The sequence below is a fragment of the Leopardus geoffroyi genome, chromosome E1 (genome assembly GCF_018350155.1).
Source record: "Leopardus geoffroyi isolate Oge1 chromosome E1, O.geoffroyi_Oge1_pat1.0, whole genome shotgun sequence".
Taxonomy (NCBI): Eukaryota; Metazoa; Chordata; class Mammalia; order Carnivora; family Felidae; genus Leopardus; species Leopardus geoffroyi.
Window position 1 is genome coordinate 59236454 of NC_059330.1, and position 21698 is coordinate 59258151.

At 56.4% G+C, this 21698-nt stretch overlaps 1 protein-coding gene across 5 annotated transcripts in view; it reads left to right on the plus strand.

The window, feature by feature from the left end:
• RNF213 (ring finger protein 213) overlaps positions 1-21698 on the plus strand; it is a 104589-nt gene that overhangs the window by 41208 nt on the left and 41683 nt on the right. For all 5 annotated transcript variants that reach the window (XM_045489805.1, XM_045489802.1, XM_045489806.1 and 2 more), the window contains 14 exons: positions 2462-2642; positions 4170-4343; positions 4960-5109; positions 7001-7590; positions 8474-8639; positions 9626-9843; positions 11726-11866; positions 11986-12150; positions 12799-13954; positions 14216-14409; positions 14583-14738; positions 15810-19415; positions 21068-21204; positions 21601-21696. In XM_045489805.1, the coding sequence (XP_045345761.1) occupies positions 2462-2642; positions 4170-4343; positions 4960-5109; positions 7001-7590; positions 8474-8639; positions 9626-9843; positions 11726-11866; positions 11986-12150; positions 12799-13954; positions 14216-14409; positions 14583-14738; positions 15810-19415; positions 21068-21204; positions 21601-21696 (7130 nt within the window). The remainder of the gene's footprint in view (positions 1-2461; positions 2643-4169; positions 4344-4959; positions 5110-7000; positions 7591-8473; positions 8640-9625; positions 9844-11725; positions 11867-11985; positions 12151-12798; positions 13955-14215; positions 14410-14582; positions 14739-15809; positions 19416-21067; positions 21205-21600; positions 21697-21698) is intronic.

A 21698-nucleotide genomic window follows, 5' to 3' on the forward strand; every position in this document is an offset into this window, starting at 1 on the left:
GGCCGCTCAGCCTCCTGCTACCACAGCTAACGCACCGCTCACGGGTGACCCTGAATCAAGCCATCCAGCGCTGAGCCTGTACGTCCTTCTCATTGCTGCTGGATTGTCTTCTGTTTTGTTTTTCTGTTTTTAATTTTTTTTGTAAGTTTATTTATTTTGAGAGAGAGAGGGAGAGCGTGCGCGCGAGCTGGGGGGGGGGGGGGGGTGTGGCAGAGAAAAGAGAGAGAATCCCAAGCAGACTCCATGCTGTCAGCACAAATCCTGATGTGGGGCTCGAGCCCACAAACCATGAGATCATGACCTGAGCTGAAACCAAGAGCCAGACGCTTAACCGACTGAGCCAGCCAGGCGCCCCGGCTGCTGCTGGGTGGTTTTACCACCTGCTCACACTTGCTTAGCTCGTGTGCAGTGAGAGACCCCAAAGGCTGGCAGAACATTGATGGAAGAAGACGATGAGTTTGGAAAGATTCTGTCAACTCACGTAGGGTTTTTTCTGCAAAGTGGGAAGAGATTCTGCCCCACCTCGTCCCTTCGGAACAGCCTCTCCCACTGTGTGTGGGTGAGCTTAGGGCTTTCTGTACATAAAATCACATCGTATGCAGAGAGAAATGGTTTTACTTTTTCCTTTGCAATCTGGATGCCTTATATCTTGTTCTCCCTTCATTGGTGTGATTAGAGCCCCCAGTGCAGACGTGCCTTACTTCTCATCTCAGCGGGGACGCCCTCAGTCTCGTGCCTCTGAGCGTGTCATCGGCTGTGGACTTTTCAGAGACTCCTTTCGTCAGCTTGAGGGCATTCCTTCTAGTCGAGAGTTTTTATCGTGGAAAGGCATTGGATGTCTGAACGTTTTCTGTGTCTGCTGAGACGACTGTGTGATTTGTTTTCTCTGGATACGATGTATCATATTAACAAATGTTCCGTGTTATGGGGCAACTGGGTGGCTCAGTTGGTTGAGTGTCCCTCCCCATTCGTGAGTTTGAGCTCTATATGGGGCTTTGCACTGATGGCTCAGAGCCTGCTTGGGATTCTCTCTCTCTGCCTCTCTCTCTCTCTCTCTCTCGCTCATTCAAAATAAATAAATAAACTTACAAAAAAAGCACAGATCTTTGGGGCACCTGTGTGGCTCAGTCGATTAAGCCTCTGAATCTTGATTTCAGCCTCGGGTTATAATCTCATGGTTGGGGAGTTCGAGCCCCACATCTGGCTCTGTGCTGATATCCCACACCCTGCTTGGGATTCTCTCTCTCTCTCTCTCTCTCTCCCTCTCCCTCTCCCTCTCCCTCTCCCTCTCCCTCTCCCTCCCTTTCTGCCCCTCCCCTGCTTGCTCTCGCTCTCTCGCTCTCAAAAGTAAATAAAACTTAAAAAAATATATACGAAAACAGGGGCGCCTGGGTGGCTTAGTTATTTGAGCATCCAATTTCAGCTCAGGTCATGAACTCGCGGTTTGTGAGTTCTAGCCCCATGTCGGGCTCTGTGCTGACAGCTCGGAGCCTGGAGCCTGCTTTGGATTCTGTGTCACCCTCTCTCTCTGCCCCTCCCTCGCTCATGCTCTCTCTCTGTCTCTCAAAAATAAATAAACATTAAAAAAAAAACCCCACAAATGTTCTGTGTTAAACCAACCTTTCACCCCTAGGATAAATCCCACCTGGTCATGGTGTATAATCCTTCTTATATGTTGTTGGATACGGCTTGGCTTCATCCTTTTAAATATTAAAAAGTAGCTATTGTAAACGAATCCCTGCTTTTTTCCCAATTACCAAAACTTTTTATAAAAACTTTGAACCTGAAGAAGGAGGATGTTCCATCTCTCTGTGGGGAATCGGAAGGAGGATTGAAAAGTATGTGCTGAGGGCGCCTGGGTGGCGCAGTCGGTTAAGCGTCCGACTTCAGCCAGGTCACGATCTCGCGGTCCGTGAGTTCGAGCCCCGCGTCGGGCTCTGGGCTGATGGCTCAGAGCCTGGAGCCTGTTTCCGATTCTGTGTCTCCCTCTCTCTCTGCCCCTCCCCCGTTCATGCTCTGTCTCTCTCTGTCCCAAAAATAAATAAACGTTGAAAAAAAAAACAAAAGTATGTGCTGAACGCATTACAGTTGAGTATCATGGTTTGGGACTGGGTATGCGTATTAACAGCTTTCTCATGCTACGTTTGGCATCCTTCCTGGTAAGTCCAGGAAACCCGCAGCGGGCCGCCGTGAGCCCGAGGAAACGGGTTGTGCCGTGCAGGTGCGTCTGTGTGTATTTTTTGCCTCTGTTTCTGCGTCTCTGATGTTTGTCAGGTGAGGACACGGCATGCAGGGAAACAGAAATGCCCTAAGAAAAGGGAAGTATTTTCTTCTCTTGCTTTTTTTGAGGCTTTGTAAACCACAGAGGATTTCTGGAATGCTATTGAACGAGCGGTTTATGTACATCCTTCGAAGGCAAACCCTCCCGAAAAACCTCCCGCATTTCCCTCTCTTTGTTCAGTCTCAGACCAGCATTCTTGAAAGAATCTCCCATCACGACCTGCGGAAATTTGGCAGTCTTGTGTCGGCTGTGATCACCAAGTCCTGGCCAAGGAGCAACGGGCAAGCCGTGGATGACATGGATGCGGTGTTAACGCACCTGCTCACGTGGCCGGACGTCAAGCATCTCTTCAAGTTATACGGTATGTCCGGGGTGGGGGGTGCAGGTGTGTCTGCCCCGTGTGCTTGTGTCTCCCTGAGCCCCGGGGTGGGGGACAGAGTATTAGACCTGATACTCGGGCGGGTTGATGTTCGACCAGGGAAGCAGACGGGAGGGATGGGAGGGAGGAACCCAGGAGGATCCAGGGTGCCCTGCTCTGTGGCCCCCATTCCCTGGGTGCCTGCCATGCCCCAGCTTCACTGCCAGCGTAGGGTCCTTGAAACAGTCCCGAAAGATCCCCGTTCTTCAGGTGAGGAAGCCGAGGCGGGGGGCTCGTAGCGTGACTCACCCGAGGTCTCAAACATAAATACCAAGAACTAAAGTTCAAACCCAAGTGTGTCTGGCTCTAAAAACCACTCTCTGTTGTTCTGAGATCAGCGTCCACGTCGAAGCCGATGCTGACGACCTTTCACAACAAAATAAATACTGTCTGTTTCTTTGCCCCCACCCCCCCCCCCACGCCCCGGGTGTTCTGTGGTCAGAGAGGGGGAGATACGTATTGCCCAAAAAATGTCGTATTCAAGTTTACGTATAAGTCATTAGATTCAGATGTAGGGCAAGGGCACTGGATTTGGGACAAAAAAATTCCAGTTGGAGGATTCGGAGTCTTGCCTGTCAGTGCTGTTGTGTACGTAAAACGAGGTCGTTGATGGGGGCGTGGGTGGTTTCATGAGCCTTGTTAAAAGCTACTCACTTGGAAAGATTTCACTTGTGTCTTTTAAAATTAACGGACGCTTTTAGGGGCGCCTGGGTGGCTCAGTCGGTTAAGCATCTGACCTTGGCTCAGGTCATAATCTCACGGTTTACGAGTTCGAGCCTCGCGTCGGGCTCTGTGCTGACAGCTCGGAGCCTGGAGTTGCTTTGGTTTCTGTGTCTCCCTCTCTCTCTGCCCCTCCCCTACTTGTGCTGTGTCTTTCTCTCTCTCTCTCTCTCTCTCTCTCTCTGTCTCAAAAATAAAGATTAAATAAATAATAATAATAATTAAAAAAACTAAAATAAATAAATAAAAATTCTGTCCTCTCACTTGATCTTAAAATTCAAATTCCCATTTTTGCAAGAGAGCCAACCTGTGCAGAATATCAAAGCCTCACATTGATGTGCCTCCGCAAAAACACCCCCTGCAAACCCTCCGGGTCACCCTCGCTGGGCACCCGCGCGTCCCTGGTGCAGGCCACTGTTCCGCTGCACGGATTCTCAAGACGCGGGGCTTAAAGGAGACACTAGTTCCAGAACAACCCTCAGCATGCTGAAGGGGGCTCAGGTTTTGAAAGCCAGAGAAGTGCGGCTCTCCTCCCCTGCCATGGCGGGAGTCACCTTTATGAGCAAGGTCGTTTGGGAAGCCTTCCAGAAAGCAGAATCGGGCTAAGGGAGAGACACTTCTGGAGACACAGGGTGACCTTTGCTGGTCTCGCGTGCAGGTGGGGGCAGAATAGCAAGGAGGCCGCGGGGCGGCCCCGTGTCGCGCGGGGGCAGGCGCCCGCTCCTTTGACTCTGTTCTCAACCTGCTCAGAAACCGATGAAAAGGTGCTAGCCAACATGACAGAGGATGGCAAGAAGCTGTTGGCCACCGCCGACTCTGTGTTCACGAAAGTTACCGAGGACCTCCTGGATGGCACTGTCCTGGTTGGACACTTGGAGCTCATCATGAAGCACACCAATCAGTTTCTCGACATCTGTCAGTTAAGTGAGTGTCAGCGGGACCGGACTTGAGGTTCCTGGACAGGGACCGCGGGTGTCTGCGTATTTTGTAGAGGGGCGACCTACATCCTCCTACGATGAGGGGCTCTTCCTGTCGGTCAGTTGAGAGGGGACGGTTTCTAATCCTCAGGAAAATGGTGGGGAAGTGATAAAAGAATGGGCCGGTAAGAACGCCCTGTTTCTCTCCATGAGGCTGGGCCCGTGGGCGTGTGGGCAGCGTGGCTGTGCACGTAGCAGCCGCCTCGTCCCTCCCCGCGGCCGTGACCTCAGAGCATCCTCAAAGGGAGCTGGCAGAGGGGCGCCCGGGTGGCTCAGTCGGTTGGGCGTCCGACCTCGGCTCAGGTCATGCTCTCACTGCTCGTGGGTTCGAGCCCCGCGTGGGGCTCTGCGCCGACAGCTCGGAGCCCGGAACCTGCTTCAGATTCTGTGCCTCCGTCTCTCTGCCCCCCCCCCCCACGCCCCGTTCATGCTCTGTCTCTCTCTTGTCTCAAAAATAAAGAAACGTTAAAAACAAATCTAAAAGAGAAAGGGAGCTGGCAGAGATGGGTTTCCGCGGAAAAGGATATGCCTGCTCCTCCTACTGGGCTCCTCTCGTTTTCCAGAGAGAAAGTGCCTTTCACCCCAAGAGAGGAAGCAGGGTATAAAGGAAGTGTTGGAGTGGAGGAAGGAGGAGCTCAAGTTTCTGAAGAAAGAGAAGAAATGCGTCCACAGTCTTCTGAAGCTGTGCGGGGAGGTGAAGGACCTGGTACAAGGTGACACTGCGGGGAGCCCATGTGGACCAAACGGAGGGTCCCCGGGGCAGGGGAGGGGGGGAGGGTCCGAGGGGACCATCCCCACATGTCACACGGCAGTGTCTACCTCGGAGGGGAGGCCTTGGTCGTTTTGCTGTTTATCGCTGTGCCTCCGCATGACCTGCCTGAATACCCACCCGCTGCCCTGGTCTCCCAGGCCCGAGCGTTAGCTGCTGCAGAATTACAGAGGGGAGATCCTGCCCGATCTTGGATGCGTTGGTCCACTGTCCCTGTGGCTGTGGACAAGCACGAGTCAGATGTGACTCTGACCACTGGTCGTTCTCTGTCCGGAAGCTGTGGCGATCTTTTCGGCCCCACTCTTCAGAGAGTTCATAGTGACGAGCCGAGGTCGGGGTTGCTTTTCCATCCGTCGTGTTGGGCGTACGTAGGTCTTCCTAATCTAGAAGTCCACGTCCTTGACTCCTGGGAACTTCGCGTGAGCTGTCTCACTGGTACTTTTCCTCTGGCGGGAACACGCCCCGTTGGGTCCCAGACCTCCCGCAGCAGCCGCGTCACTTCCGTGGATCTCTTCTTCAACTTTTGTCCCTTTGGTGTTTGCTCTGCTTCCTGAGAAATTTCGGCCCCTTGGCATCCAGCCTTTCCCTTAGCATTTTTCGTCTCAGTTGTCACACCGATTTACAAGAACTTTGATTTTTCTCTAAACGACCCTGTTTCTTGTTAATCTTGCTCCTGTTCACAATCGCGGTGTCTCGTCTTTCTGAGATGATTGTCATTTTCGGCTTAGAGGTTTCCCTTGCCTCTTGTCCCCAGAGTTTCTTGTTTCCTCCAAGTCCTTATGTGGATGTTTTTCTGTCTTTCGCGTTAAAGACTTCCCCCGTGTGTCTGGGAATTCTTCCGTCTGTACGAAGAGGGGGGGCCTAGCGAACCGGCCGTAGCCCCTGAGGCTGGTGTAACTGGGCCTCAAGGGCACGTTAGGTCCTGTCCCAGGGGTGGTCAGACCGGCGTGGGGGGCACAGGCCCGGCGGCCGGGGTCCTGGGGGTGGAGAGACGGGAGGGGCTGGAGGACCGTCTGCATCTGGTGTGGGTGTTCTGGTCCTCTCTCAGGGTCCTGCTCCTGCCTCCCCTCCTCCGCTGCCCACGGCGTGTGTCCCTCTTCGTTACGACCCCTCCGTCGTCTTCTGAGGGAGGACATGCGTCCAGGCACGCCTGATTCTCCCGTTGCCAGACTCGCTCCGCGTCAGAGCTGTCGCTGGCTGGGGTGGAGACGGGCGGGCGGCCTGCTGTCTAGAATGGGGTGTGCGTGAAAATCGGACCTCTTCTCCAGCCTTTCGATCCAGGCCTCCTTACTTTCTCCCTCCTCCCCGACGACCTGTGTGACCTGTGTGTACGCCGCCAGGGAATCCCAGCCTGCCCGCTGCGGGCTGGCGGCCCTCGCCTTGGGGCCCAACTCGGCCTTGGCCGTGGCCGCGAGTCTGCTCTTCAGTGCCACGCCCCCCACCCCCACCCCCCTGCTCTGGCTGTGATCTTTTCCGCTCCTCCCAGCCCGTCGTGGTTCGTGACTTTTCCAAGACCTTGTCTGTTGTGGCCCTGGAGCGGGTTTGGGGAGGGAGTGAGGCGGGCGATGTCCACCGGTCACATGCGCCCGGAGGTGCCTGGAAGGGACTGGAAGGGACCGTGCTTGCTTTGTTGTGGAAAGTCATGAACAAGCTGGGGCCGGGGGTGGGGGCGGGGTTGTGGGGAGACCAGTGGGCCCTCAGTGAGGAAGAGCGACGGCAAGTGCGTTCACGCAAGTTGCGTTTCGAGCAGTGAGGACGGTAACTATGGGGAAAATAAGGTAGAACGGTACCGCGAGTAGAGGTCTGACTTCTGACGTTCCTTTGTGGTTTCCAAGTGGATCTGGAAGAGGTGATCAGAAAACATGCGGAGGACCTCAACGGTAAACGTCTGAGTGACGCCGTGACCGTGAGGTTGTCGCCCGCCTCCCCGGAGGTGAAGAGGACGACGCATTACAGCCTGAGCCCCCAGGTCCAGGAGATGGCCAGGAAGATGGACTGGTTGAAGGACAGCCACCTGTTCCAGGTGTTCTGGGCGGAAGCCGCGAGGGCGCTGAGCGAGCCCGGGGAGGAGCTGGAAGGCCAGATACTTCAGCCTGAAGAAGCGTATAAGTATCTGTACTGCCCTTGTTTCGAGAAGTATCAGGATCTGTACGAGGATCTGAAGTCAGGAGAGATCACCTTTCAGGAGGTCAATGTCACGTTCAACGACTTTGTGAATAAATACAGCAACCTCACTTCCGAGCTCCAGCTTATGTGTGCCCTGGACAGCAGCGACCAAAGAGACTGGGTCGGTGACCGTGTGGGGCAGATCAGGGAGTACCATCACCTGCATCAGGCCGTCAGCTCAGCCAAGGTCATCCTGAAGGTCAAGGACAGTTTGGGCCTGACCGGTGACTTCCGTGTCCTGCACACGTTGTTGAACTTTGTAAGTTATTTGCCAGGGACCCCTGGGGTGGGGGGCTGGGAAGTTGGCGGGGGGTGTCTCACGGGCTCTCTGGGTTCTCGAGGCTGGACGGGATGGTTCCACAGCCTCCCCGCAACGGCTCTTGATTGCACCTCATTCGATGCCAGATCATGCCCAGGGCCTTGTTTCCACCTTTGTTTATAAACAGTGTGAGTGCCGTTGGCATTCGCTGTTTTCCCGGGTCGGCGTGAGGTTCGAGAACTGGGGAGCGGGCGATGACCCTCTTTCAGTAGCCGGGGATTTGGAGGGAGTGATCTGGTCTCATGGGGCTAGAGAGGGGCTGGAGGGGCAAAAGAGGGGTTGGTTTCGCCCAGCTCTGTGCGTCCCCTGGTGCCAGGAAGGAGCGGTCCGCGGCAGGCTGTCTCTGCTACGGGCAAGAACCGGGTCCCACGCGGTGTGTTCCTTCAGGCGAGCATTGACAGGGTGTCCCGTGACCTGCGGTATGGTACAGACGCTTGCGATGATGATTAAAGTTTAGCACAAAATTGGGAATTAAAGCACACGTAAGCTCGAATGCCAGCAGCGTGCTCTCGAGGAAGTCGCTGCTCCGGTGCTCCGCGTCCTTACCCGTGAAGTAGGAAAAGTAGCAATTTTTACCTGGCTGCGTTCTGGCACACGTTGCTTGGCAGAACGCCAGGCACGGAGCAGGGGTGGTTCCTGTACCGATTCCGGGGACAGCAGGGGGGTTCTGGCGTCTCGGGGACAGGGGCTCCAGGTGCCTGCCTCCGGCTCCCGCCAGTGCGGGAGGGGCGGGGATGGGGCGTCCGGGATGGTCGTCGCTACGGCTCCAACTCCAGGGCTCCAGGTAACCCCGTCCCGCGCGCAGTAGAGCCTTGTCTTGCAGACGGACAACTTCAACCAGTTTCGCCACGAGAAGCTGGACCGGATCAGCAAGCAGCTCATCCAGGCCAAAAAGCTGCTAGAGGACATCACTGAGCCCCGGTGCCAGTGTCTGAACGAGCTGTCCCTGAGGAAGGAGTTCATTAGCTGGGTCCGGGAGGCTCTCGGAGGTACGGCTGTCGGCGTCTGGAGGGAGTGTTCAGATGGCTCGCGGGGCGGGGGGCGCGGGGGGCAAGCCCTCCGCTTGCTCACGTGCTGCCTGAAGAACAGAGATGCTGTCTGAGTCAGGTCGATGCACAGCATTTGCCGCAGCGATTGCCGGCACGGTTTATTTCAGGGCGGTGTTTCTTACGTTCTGGTGTAGAAAGCATTTCCTCGGCTACTGTTTTCCCCCCCACTCTGGATGCTTGCTGTGAACAGTGGAGGGTCATTTTCTTACAAATCTTGCTCCCTTTTGCTTTTTCCTGGGCTTGATTTTAGCTACAAAACAAGGTGAGCCCTTGTCCGCAGAGAGTTTGGATTACGTCACACTCGGTGGTGTTCTGTGTGTTCCTTTTTTGGCCAGGGGCTTGGCAGCCTTTTTCATCTTGGGGCTTGGGCGCCTTTGGCAGAGGGGGGGCACGGAGGGGAGGAGGGGAGGTACGGAAGAGAGGTGGAGGAAGCAGGGGAGAGGGAGGCGGCTCTGGTGTGCAGGGGGGAGGCTGTCTCTCCTCCAGAGCCCCCGTGCTTGCCACCGTGGGCTCCCCGGCCCGCTTTGACCCACATCCTTTGATTCGTAAGTTGCCCGAAGAGAGGTCCTTCCATCCCTTGATGGTTAACTGTCGACACAGTATTTACCAGCTGAGCCCGCGTCTTTTTCGTGTAAGACGGTGGCGTCGTGCAGGTTAAATAAAGCGAGGCTCACGGCAGCCCCGTGGGGTGCCTGGATGTCGCTGTGGTTCCGTGAGGCCAGGTGCTGAGCGTTAGTGTCGACGTCAGCTGCAAAAGAAAGATGGCCCCAGATCTGTGCTAAGAGCAGAAAGTCGATAAGCAAGACCCTAAAATTTCCGCAGTATCCGTTTATACCTCACGAAGCGTCCTTGCTCGAGGTCAGAATGCCGGGCCGTCCTAGAGCCGCCCCGCACCCACCTCCTCACCCGTCCCCCTCCGCCCCAAGGCGTCCACGAGCTGAAGGTGTTTGTGGACCTGGCCTCCATCTCCGCGGGGGAGAACGACATCGACGTGGACCGGGTGGCCTGCTTCCACGATGCCGTGCAGGGCTACTCCCCGCTGCTGTATCAACTGGACACGAGCGCGGGGTTCGACGAGTTCATGACCCATCTCGGGGAACTGTGGAGGGCCCTGAACAACGACGCATACCTGCCCCATAAGCTGGTAAGTCTTACTTCTGGCTTCACGCGAGCAGACGAAGCCGCGTGGGCGATTGCAACACCGCCAGGGGCGTGACTGCGAACTATGCCACCGCAATGACAGGGGTGGATGCGGCATTTTAAAATGATGTTTCTCTTGGGCAGACGCCTGGGCGGCTCAGTCGCTCAAGCGTCCGACTTCGGCTCGGGTCACGAGCTCACAGTCCGTGAGTTCGAGCCCCGCGTCGGGCTCTGGGCTGATGGCTCAGAGCCTGGAGCCTGTTTCCGATTCTGTGTCTCCCTCCCTCCCTGCCCCTCCCCTGCTCGTGCTCTGTCTCCGTCTGTCTGTCTGTCTCTCTCTCTCAAAAATAAAACATTAAAAAAATTTTTCTAATGATTTTTCTTTATAGTTTAATTATTTTGAGAGAGAGAGAGTCCAGGCAAGAGTGCGGGAGGGGCAGTGAGAGAGGGAGAGAACCCCAAGCAGGCTCTGTACTGTCAGCACAGAGCCTGACATGGGGCTTGAACTCACGAACCCTGAGATCATGACCTGAGACAAAATCAAGAGTCGGACGCTCCACCGACTGAGCCCCCTGGGAGCCCCTAAAATGATGTTTAAAACCAGTTTTCCTTCATATATGGAAATGCTTTCTCTCCCTTATTATGTTAGAAAGCGTAATTCAAAATTGCGTGTAAATTTAGTACAATTCCCGTCATGCAAAACACTCATGGATGGAAGACTGACATGTGACCAGTGTTTGTTTTTTCTGAATGGTGGTAACTGTTACTTAATTCTGTGTATCTCTTGGTATTTTCCATATTTCCCGTAATTGGTATAAATTAACGTTTTTAATTTATATTAATAAATTTATATATATATGTAAAATATATATTAATTTATATTTTGTAAGTAATATTTTGTATATATTTGTAAAATATATATTAGTTTATATTTACTTAATTCATAAGTAAGCTCTACACCCAACGCAGGGCTTGAACTCAGGACCCTGAGATCAAGGGTCACATGCTCTACCGGCTGAGCCAGCCAGGTGCCCCTAGAAATCCATCTTTTATCAGAAAGAAAATGAACGTGGGGCCCCTGGGTGGCTCAGTCAGTGAAGCATCCGACTTCAGCTCAAGTCCTGGTCTCTGTTTGTGGGTTCGAGCCCCACGTCGGGCTCTGCGCTGACAGCTCGGAGCCTGGAGCCTGCTTCGGATTCTGTGACTCCCTCTCTGCCCCCACCCCATGCTCTGTCTCTCTCTGTCTCAAAAATAAATAAAACTTGGAAAAAAAATCTTTAAAACGAACGTGGTAGTTTAAGTAAACCACGTGCACCAGGGTTCGAGCAGACCCACACCGCATCGCGTGGCTGGTCTGCAGAGGCCATGTCTGGCCAGCCGCAACTGGCCGGCGGGTGAGGGAGGAGGGTGAGGGAGGAAAGGGGAAACAGAAGGACAGGTCGAGGCATCTCCGTTTCTGCTGCTGGAAGCTTCCTTGCCCACAAAACATCTCCGTCATCGTTTCTCCTTGGTGCTTCCGGTCGGACTTGGGGTCCCCAGAAGCACACAGAGAACGTAAGGCCACAGTGCCCTTGCTCCATCCGGCCTCACCCCCGCCTGGGGGCCCGGCAGAACCAAGCCTTCCCCTGTCCCGTCCACGTGCCCCCCGCGTGCTAGCCAGGGCACTGGCCACGGGTGGGGACACGGACAGTCAGCCCGTTAGAAAAAGGGCAACACTGTGGGGCAGCGACCCGAGCGGGACAGGTGAGAGGACAGCGGGTGAGGAAAGCCTCACCCAGGGCGACCGCACTCCCAGCGGGACACGGGGAAGAGGGGCTTACACCGCGGGAGCAGAAGAGGGGGACCACGGGAAGAAGAGAAGGAAGGTGTCCCTCCTGTCCCAACAGTGCGACTCTGCCAGGAACTTAGAGTGGCTGAAAACGGTGAAGGAAAGTCACGGTTCAGTAGAGCTCACTTCCCTGTCTCTGGCAACGGCCATCAACGAGAAAGGCTGCTATATCATCAGGGCCCCCGCAGATGGCCAAAAGGTGAGCCACCCCACGTCCCGGCACTGCTGTGACCTGTACGGGCTGCTGTCACTTGGGGTGGGGGTGGTGGGGGGTTCTGCCTCCAGAAAACCAGCTTCTGCACTGGCACTTGCCTCCAGATCTCCCCAGACACGGTTCTACAGTTATCCCTTCCCGAGAGCCACGGAGGCCGCGAGGAGACGCGAGACTTCTCTTTGGAAGAGCTCAAGGAGCTTTTGAACAAGCTGATGCTGATGTCTGGCAAGAAAGATCACAGCAACGTTCAAGTAGAGATATTTTCCAAGGTGAGGACTCTCCCTGCCTGCGGGCCGGACAACTCAGGAGGGTCTGAGTTGGCATTAAGTGATAGGAGGCACTCCGCTTTAAATCTGTGTGTGTGTGTTTGGGGGCGGGGGGGAGGACAGCGGGCCTGCAGAATGCAGGAACCCGAATTCAAGACGCCAAGAGATGTCTAAGCCGCGACGGGCCCGTTCGGTCGGTGGTCCCGTCTTAAGGTGCGCAGGCTGAATTGTCTGTTAGTTCTCTGCGTCGCAGGGGAGACGGCCGGCGGAGGGGTCCCAGAAGGAGACTTCTGTTGCTTCGATCGCTGTGAATCAGCAAGAACCCCCAAATACCAGAAGATTTAGATCGTAGCTCTTGGTCAAACTTAAAAGCGAACATACCGTTAAAGGAGTATCCGTTTACGTGACAGCCCCTGGCCTCTGTCAAGGGTTTTTTCTTTCAAGGCTATCTGTACCTTATGCCAATAGCCTTTAATCCTCAGGAGAGTCCCCTCGGGAGGCTGATCACGTAAAGAGGAGATAAGGCCTCCGCGGCGAGCCCCGCGTGTCCGAGGCCGCGCCGAGAAGCGTGCAAAGACCCAAACCCGAGGGGTGCTTCCCCCCCGACTCCCGCGTCGCCTGTGACACGGCTCCCGCTTCCGTTCGCCACAGGTGTTCTGCAACGTGCAGAGGCTCGTGGAGTCCTTCATAAACCTGTACACTGCCGGGAACATGCTCTTCAGAAACTGGACGGCCCAGGTGCACTGCTCCCCTCGACACGGCGTCTCCATCCAGATGGACTTCCGCCTGGAGCCTGTAGTCCAGCTCAAGGGCAGCGGCTCGGTAGCAGAGCTCTTGGAGGCCGTCAGCAGGCAGCTGGAGCAGTTCCTGGGCCGCTGGGAGGCCTTCGTGGCGGAGAAGCGGGCCAAGCACTTTTACCTCAACTACTACACCGCCGAGCAGCTGGTGTACCTGAGCGCGGAGCTCAAGAAAGCGACGCCCAGCGACGCCGCCCTCACCATGCTGTCCTTCATCAAAGCCAACTGCACCCCGAAGGACGTCGCGAAGGCCCTCAAGGAGCCCCACGGGGACGCTGCCAGGCACGAGGAGAAGACGGCGATCCAGGGCCTGCAGGTGATGCTCCTGCGGGAGCTCAGCCTGGCGGGCAAGCTCAGGGCCGTCCTGGAGCAGTCGCTGGTGTGCATGAGCGCCTTCCTGCCCCACTGCCTGGACCTGGAGGCCCTCGGCCGATGCCTGGCCCTCCTGGGGTGGATGCGCGGGTGCCCCGTGGAGCGCCAACTGCCCAAGGGCCTGCACGTCGGCCAGCCCAACCTCATCGTGTGCGGCCACTCCGAGGTCTTGCTGGCCGCGCTGGCCATCTACATGCACACCCCGCAGCAGCCCCTGCCCACCTTCGACGAGGTGCTGCTCTGCACCCCGGCGACCACCTTGGAGGAGGTGGCCCTGCTTCTGCGTCGCTGCTTGACCCCGGGCTCCCGGGGGCAGGGCGTCTACAGCCTGCTGTACGCGGACCTGCTGAGCTACGAGGTGGCCAGCCAGGCGGAGGCACTGTTCCTGAGCCTGTGCTCACAGCCGCACCACGAGGACTTTCAGCTGGTGATGGTGTGCGACAGCGAGCGGGAGCACTGTCACCTGCCCTCCGCCTTCAGCCAGCACAAGGTCCTGGTCACCCCCCAGGCGCCCCTGCCGGACATCCAGGCCTACCTGGCGCAGCACTTCCGGGTCCCCGCGCACGCGCCGTCGGCCGCCGACGTGTTCCGGGACCGGATGTGCGTGGGCATCGTGGCGTCCAAGCGCGCGGGCGTCGGTAATGACCGCTGCCGGGATGGGCGGGCCCCTCGGGTCGCGGGGGCCATCCGACGGCCCTTCCCCCTGCAGCGGGGGCGGCTCGGATGGAGCCCTCTGTAGGCGGGGACACGGAGTCTCAGGGAGGTTTTGGCTCTCTGAGGTTGTGAATCGGGGCGGTGGTTTGTTTCACCCGTTCCCAATTTTGCACAGAGAAGCGACTTGCAACAAGTCTTCCTGGTCCACGGTCCTGCCGCCTGATTTCCATACTCTAACGTTTCAGGGAAGTCTCTGTACGTGGAGAGATTGCACAGCAAACTGACGATGAAGCTGAGAGGGGAAAACGTGCCCCTGAAAGTCATCCGATTGATCGACCCTCAGGTGGATGAGAACCAAGTACTCAGTTCCCTCCTGCCTTTCCTGAAGGCCCGCTATCAGACCAGACCCATGATATTCCACTTTGACGTGACCTCTTCGGTAAGTGCCCCGGGGTCTTGGTCGCGCGGCCGCTTCGGGAAAGTCAGCGTCCTCTTCCCACGCGTATTGATCCTCGGTATCACCGCGTCCAAGGACAGAGCACGACCGTCCCCGGGGCTGGGAGGACGGGCCGTCTTCTAAGCGCTCCTACACCTGCGTGATTCCGTCTTTAGGTGCAGACCGGACTTTGGGTGTTCATTTTCAAACTCCTCATCATGCAGTACTTAATGGATAGAAATGGGAAAATGTGGCTCCGGAACCCGTGCCATTTATACGTCATTGAAATCCTGGAAAGGAGCCCAGCAATGCTCAAGACGCCTTCCAGACGGGTGTGTACCACAGGGCATTTTCACGTCTCTGCACCGGTACGCCCACTGCTCCCTTAGCGAAGCAGCTGAGCACGGTGTTAGTAAAGACAATTCAGTCTTTAAAATTATTTTTCTAATAATGCCTGGAATGAAAATACCGTCATCTGTTAGCAGTATCTTATGTTTGTTTTGTTCACTTCGGGATTCGTGCTGTTTGCGTTAAATGCCAGCAGTGTTCGCAATGCAGTAAGTTCGTCTGCTGGACACGGTCCATCTTTCTTAATGTCAGGCAAGATGGGAAGGAGGCTTTTGTCATGCACATTTCTTTTTTTTTGAGAGAGAGAGAGAGAGAGAGAGACAGCATGTGCAAACCGGGGAAGGGCAGGGAGAGAGGGAGAGAGGGAGAGAGAGAATCTCAAGCAGGCCCTATGCTCAGTGCAGAGCCCGACATGGGGCTCGATCCCACAACCCTGGGATCATGACCTGAGCTGGATGTTCAGCTGACTGAACCATCCAGGCGCCCCCTGTCGTGTACACTTCTAAACGAAAGGGTGGGCATCTTGCTCACGCGTGTGCACACGCACACACACGTGCTTAATAGAGATTTTGTTTCAGGGGGCGCCTGGGGGGTTCCGTTGGTTGAGCGCCCAACTTCAGTTCAGGTCATGATCTCACCGTTGGTGGGTTCAAGCCCCGCGTTGGGCTCTGTGCTGATGGCTCAGAGCCTAGAGCCTGCTTCAGATTCTGTGTCTCCTTCTCTCTCTGTTCCTCCCCCGCTCATGCTCTGTTTCTCTCTCTCTCTCTATCTCTCTCTCTCTCTCAAAAGTAAATAAAGATTAAAAAAAAAATTTAGAGACTTTGTTTCAGGAAGTCGGGTAGAAAAGACTTAGCAGCTGAGAAGGTAAGTTCCCACGATGCCTCAGCATACAAAAGAAAGCAGTCTCGCGTACAAAGGAGGCTGCGGAAATCAGTCGACGCAAAGTAGTTGCTCATAAAGGCCCGTTCGGTGCAGACCGCGTGAAGGGTTAAGGTGCAGAACGATGGTTCGGAAAACAGAGCCATATGCGTTTTCTTTGTGTCTCCCCTTTCCAGAGTACCCACGGCCCCCAGTTCAGTTTTCTCGACATCTTCCCAAGAGTCACCTGCCGGCCTCCCAAAGAAGTGATCGATATGGAGCTGGGTCCCGAGGAGAACTCCAGAGATCCAGGGATGGACCAGGGAGTGTTCCAAAGCGAGACTTTCCAGAGGCCTTACCAGTATCTGAGACGGTTCCACCAGAAAGCAAACCTGGACTCGTTCCTGTACCAAGAAGGCTGTGTGGAAGGCACCCCTACGGAATGCCTGCAGTATTTCCTGATTTACTGCGGGGTGATAGATCCATCCTGGTCAGAGCTCCGGAACTTTGCCGGGTTCCTCAATTACCAGCTCCGAGATTGCGAGGGTTCCCTCTTCTGCAACCCAGACGTAACCGGAGACACACTGGGGGGCTTCAAGAACTTTGTGGTCACCTTCATGATCTTCATGGCAAGAGATTTCGCCACGCCAACCCTTCACACCTCCGACCAAAGCCCAGGCAGGTACGCGGTCCCCATGGATGGGGTCAGGGAAGAAGATCTCGCCCCTTTCACTCTCCGGAGGAGGTGGGAGTCCGAGCCTCACCCGTACGTGTTCTTCAACGGCGACCACACGTCCATGACGTTCATCGGCTTCCACATCCAGCCCAACCAGAACGGCAGCCTTGACGCGGTGGACCTCTCCAGCAGGGCGGTCATCAAGAAAGACGTCATGGCGATGGAACTGTACCGGGGACTGTCACTCCAGAGGGTACCCTTCAACGTTGACTTTGACCAGCTGCCCAGGCATGAGAAACTGGAAAGGCTGTGCCTGGCGTTAGGGATCCAGTGGCCCACGGACCCCGATGAAACCTACGAGCTCACAATGGATAACATGCTTAAGATCCTTGCCATCGAGATGCGGTTCCGGTGTGGGATCCCCGTTATCATCATGGGGGAGACCGGCTGCGGGAAAACCAGACTCATTAAGTTCCTCAGCGACCTGCGGCGTGGGAGCACCCAAGCTGAAACCATGAAGTTGGTCAAGGTCCACGGAGGAACGACAGCAGAGATGATCTACTCCAAAGTCCGGGAGGCCGAGGAACTCGCCATCTTCAACAAGGAGCAGCATCAGCTGGGCACCATCTTGTTTTTCGATGAAGCCAACACGACAGAAGCCATAAGCTGCATCAAGGAAGTCCTGTGCGATCGTACCGTGAACGGCCAGCCCCTGGCCAAGGACTCTGGCCTGCACATCATAGCTGCCTGCAACCCTTACCGGAAGCACTCGCAGGAGATGATCCGCCGTTTGGAGGTGGCCGGTTTGGGGTACAGGGTCAGCTCGGAGGACACGGCGGAGAAGCTTGGCTCCACCCCTCTCCGGCAGCTGGTGTACCGAGTCCACGCTCTGCCGCCGAGCCTCATCCCCCTGGTGTGGGACTTCGGCCAGCTAAATAACACCGCCGAGAAGCTCTATATCCAGCAGATCGTGCAGAGGACGGTGGACTCCGTCGGGGTGGACGAAGACCAGATCCGGGCCATCACGGAGGTGCTTTCCGCCTCGCAGAGCTTCATGAGGAAGAGAGGAAACGAGTGTGGCTTTGTGAGCCTCAGGGACGTGGAGCGCTGTGTCCGAGTCTTCATGTGGTTTTACGACCACAGCGTGATGCTCCTGTCCAAGCTGGACGCCTTCCTCTGCCGGGCCGACGTGGACCAAAGCGGCTTCGAGAGAGATCCCGTCCTCTGGTCCCTGGTGCTGGCCCTCGGGGTGTGCTATCACGCCTCCTTAGAACAGAAGGAGTCCTATTGGAAGACCATCTGCAGGCTCTTTCCGGAACCCTACAACGACAGCAAGGTCGTCCTGGAGGAGATAACTCGAACGCAGGATCTCTTCCTGGATGGCGTGTCTTTGCGGAAAACCATCGCCAGGAACTCGGCTTTGAAAGAGAACGTCTTCATGATGGTCATCTGCATCGAGCTGAAGATTCCTCTCTTCCTGGTGGGGAAGCCCGGCAGCTCTAAATCTCTTGCCAAGACCATTGTGGCGGACGCCATGCAAGGCCCGGCGGCCCCCTCGGACCTCTTCCGCAGCCTGAAGCAGGTCCACCTGGTGTCGTTCCAGTGCAGCCCCCACTCCACCCCGCAGGGCATCATAAGCACCTTCAAGCAGTGTGCCCGCTTCCAGCAGGGCAAGGACCTACAGGAGTACGTGTCCGTGGTGGTGCTGGACGAGGTGGGGCTGGCCGAGGACTCGCCCAAGATGCCCCTGAAGGCGCTGCATCCGCTGCTGGAGTACGGCTGCATCGAAGACGATCCTGCCCCCCACCAAAAGGTTGGCTTCATAGGCATTTCCAACTGGGCCCTGGACCCTGCCAAGATGAACCGGGGCATTTTTGTGTCGCGCGGCAGCCCCAGCAAGAAGGAGCTCATGGAGAGCGCCAAGGGCATCTGCTCCTCGGAGCCCCTGGTTCAACAGAGAGTGCAGGGCTTCTTTGCGCCCTTTGCCAGAGCCTACGAGACGGTGTGCAGGAAGCAGGACAAGGAGTTCTTCGGGCTCCGCGACTACTACAGCCTCATCAAGATGGTCTTCGCCAGGGCGAAGGCTTCTGACAGAGAGCCTTCCCCGCAAGACGTCGCGCAGGCCGTCCTCCGCAACTTCAGCGGCAAAGACGACATCCACGCGCTGGACATTTTCACGGCCGCCTTGCCCGAGGCGAAGTGCTCGGAGGCGGTCAGCACCATACAGCTGATCGAGCAGAACATGTGCGGCCGCCTCCCGGAGCCGGACGAGTCCGAGTCCCGCTACCTGCTCGTGCTGACCAGAAACTACGCGGCCCTCCAGGTGCTGCAGCAAACGTTCTTCAGGGACGGCCAGCAGCCGGAGATCATTTTTGGCTCCAGCTTTCCCCGGGACCAGGAGTACACCCAGATCTGCAGGAACATCAACCGGGTGAAGATCTGCATGGAGACCGGCAAGACGGTGGTGCTGCTCAACCTCCAGAGCCTCTACGAGAGCCTGTACGACGCGCTCAACCAGTACTACGTCTACCTGGGAGGCCAGAAGTACGTGGACCTCGGGCTGGGGACCCATCGGGTCAAGTGCCGGGTCCACCCCGACTTCCGGCTGATCGTCATCGAGGAGAAAGACGTCGTCTACGAGCAGTTCCCCATCCCTCTCATCAACCGGCTGGAGAAGCACTACCTAGACATCAACACCGTTCTGGAGGAATGGCAGAAAAGGGTCGTGGAGGAGCTCAAGGCCTGGGTGCAGAGGTTCGTGGACGTGAAAGCTCAGCACTTTGCAGGCGGACACAGATACAGCCCTTCCGAAGTCTTCGTCGGGTACCACTCGGACGCTTGTGCCTCTGTGGTGCTGCGGGTCACGGAGAGGCTAGGCCGCGGGGCCTTGACCGACGAACTTTACCAGAGGGTGTGCGAGGAGGCCAAGTCGATCCTGCTGGGCTGTGCCACGCCGGATGCCGTGGTTCGCCTGGGCGCTTCCTCCCTGGGCCTGTTCACCGCCCAGGCGCTGTCTCGGGAGTACTATCACACGCAGCAGCACAGCTCCTTTGCGGACTTCCTCCGGGCCCAGCTGCGCGCGGCGGAACCCGAGCGCCACCTGGAACGCCGCGTCGTCTTCACGGAGGTGATTGCCTCGCTCTGCTTTTACCCTGGCCCCCTTTCACCCCAGAGGCCTTGGATCCCTAGGGTCCAGAATTCAGGACTCCTTTCAAGGCAGTGCGTAGGAGGGGCGCCTGGGGGGGCTCGGTCGGTTGAGCGTCCGACTTCGGCTCAGGTTGTGATCTCGCGGTCCGTGAGTTCGAGCCCCGCGTCGGGCTCTGTGCCGACAGCTCGGAGCCTGGAGCCGGTTTCGGGTTCTGGGTCTCCCTCTCTCTCTGCCCCTCCCCCTCTCGTGCTCTGTCTCTCTCCCTCTCTGTCAAAACTAAGTAAACGTTAAAAAAAAAAAATACAAAAAAAAAAAAAAAAAAAGGCAGTGCCTAGGAATCATAGATGGCTACGTTGAGACTCCGCCTCCTCTCCATGGAGCGTGAGAGACCCAAATCCTCAAAGAAGTTCAAGCCAAGCGAGTCTCGAGTGCCCGCTTCTGCGCAGTCCTCTGCGCAGAGGGTAACGCCGTGGACAACGTTTGCTTCAGCAAATGAAGGGACGCCTTCCAGTCCCGGGCTGAGGGCACTGAGAATATAGACGTGCGTTGGCATGCTTCTCGGCCTCGGTCAGCATACGGCGTAAGACTTGTGAGCAGGTGCCGTGGATGTCGTAAGACAGTGCTATCCGTGGAGGCAGAAGGGGGCGACGCAGATCAGGGTATGAGGTCAGAGGACCCGCCAGCCGATCGTGACGTGTGGCTGGGACAGTAAGTAGTACAGGCACAGAGCCTACTTGAGCCGAGCTGTCGAGGTGTGAAATCGCTCCAGGGACCGGTTGCTGTGCAGCGTGAGGTTCGAGGACGCAAGGACCGAGAGATGGGGTTGAGATGCCATTGGAGAGACTTCACGGCGGGTCTTATCAGCGGCGCTGATGAGGGGTCTGCCGTAGAGACGGGAGAGATGGCGGAATGCTTGTCGAGATGGGTCCCGTTGCCTGGGACAGGGAGGGAGAAGGCCTGGGAGAAGAGTGTCGCAGAAAAGATAGGCCAGTCAGGAGGCTGCTGGGCCAGTTTAGTCCGAGAGAGGAGCACGTGGGACAGAATGGAGAAATAGTCCAGATATCAGTTGGCAGAGCTAGGGGCTGATTCTTTCGGGGGGGCCGTGGAAGACGGAGGGGTCTAGGGATGGTTCCCCAGATCATGCTTTGGATGCCTGGAGGTTTGGAGAGTCGCAGTCCAGGAATGAGCAACAAACGTGTATTGGTGGTAAGTTCCATCCAGGGCGCACCTTGCTGCCCCCTGTGACATCCAGGCGGCGACGTCTGTCTGGACGAATGCAGCAAGACTGAGGGAGAAATGGCGGGGGCGTTGAGCCCTGAGCGATCGTCAGAATTTCCATTAGGGGCCACGCACGGAGAGCTGCTCCAAGGAGACTTGAAGGCACCTAGGGAACAGGATGAGTCTTCTCTCTAGGACGTTTCGATCCCATGGGTTCTGTGTGCCTCACCGCTGCCTCGTCTTTAAAATCTCCTCTGGGTTTGGGTTCTTTTCTGTGTACCAAGTCCACAACGCGTGCTGGAGCCCATGGAAGGTATTCGCTCAACATCCTCACGTTTCTAGGACCTAACCCAGCAGACCTGTAAACCTTCCCTTGAATCCTAGCCAGTAACTTGCGTTTCCTGACTTTGTAGATCACCACTTTCTCCAGACTGCTGACCAACCGTGACTGCGAAGTTTTGCGGTCAGAAGGAGCGGACGGAGCTCTGAAGCCCATGATCCTGTCTCTGCAGCAATTTGACACCGAGGGCTCATTCCTCAGAGAAGTCCAGTGAGGCTCCCGCCTTCCCTCCCTGTCCCCTCTGCCCCCAGCCCTGACTGCTCTGTCCTTCACTCACAGGGCTGCAGGGACCACCGGGCTGTCACCAGCCCTGGCTCGTGACCGCCGAAGCCACACGACCGAAAAGGGTGCTTGTTGCATTCTCCCAGTCCCCCCTCGTCTCTGCTGCCTCTGCACAGGCATCCTTCTTGGGGGGTGGAGGGAAGCATCCTCTCGGCTCATTAGGGAAGCATTTCCCCGGGTATACACGCTCTCCCCTGGCTTGTCTGCTCACACAGAGGAGATCCTCGCCCGAGGCACTCGTTCTCCGTCGTCTTCTACTTTCCATCAGTCTGGGGGAGTTTCATCGCCCGTTTCTAAGGACGGATAATTTCCTTTTTCTTCCAGAAACTGCTTATCTGATGCAGCCAGGTGTAAAATCCTCATTATTCAAACCAATTTTGAAGACGGAGTCCACAGCGCTCAGCTCATTGCTTCAGCTAAGT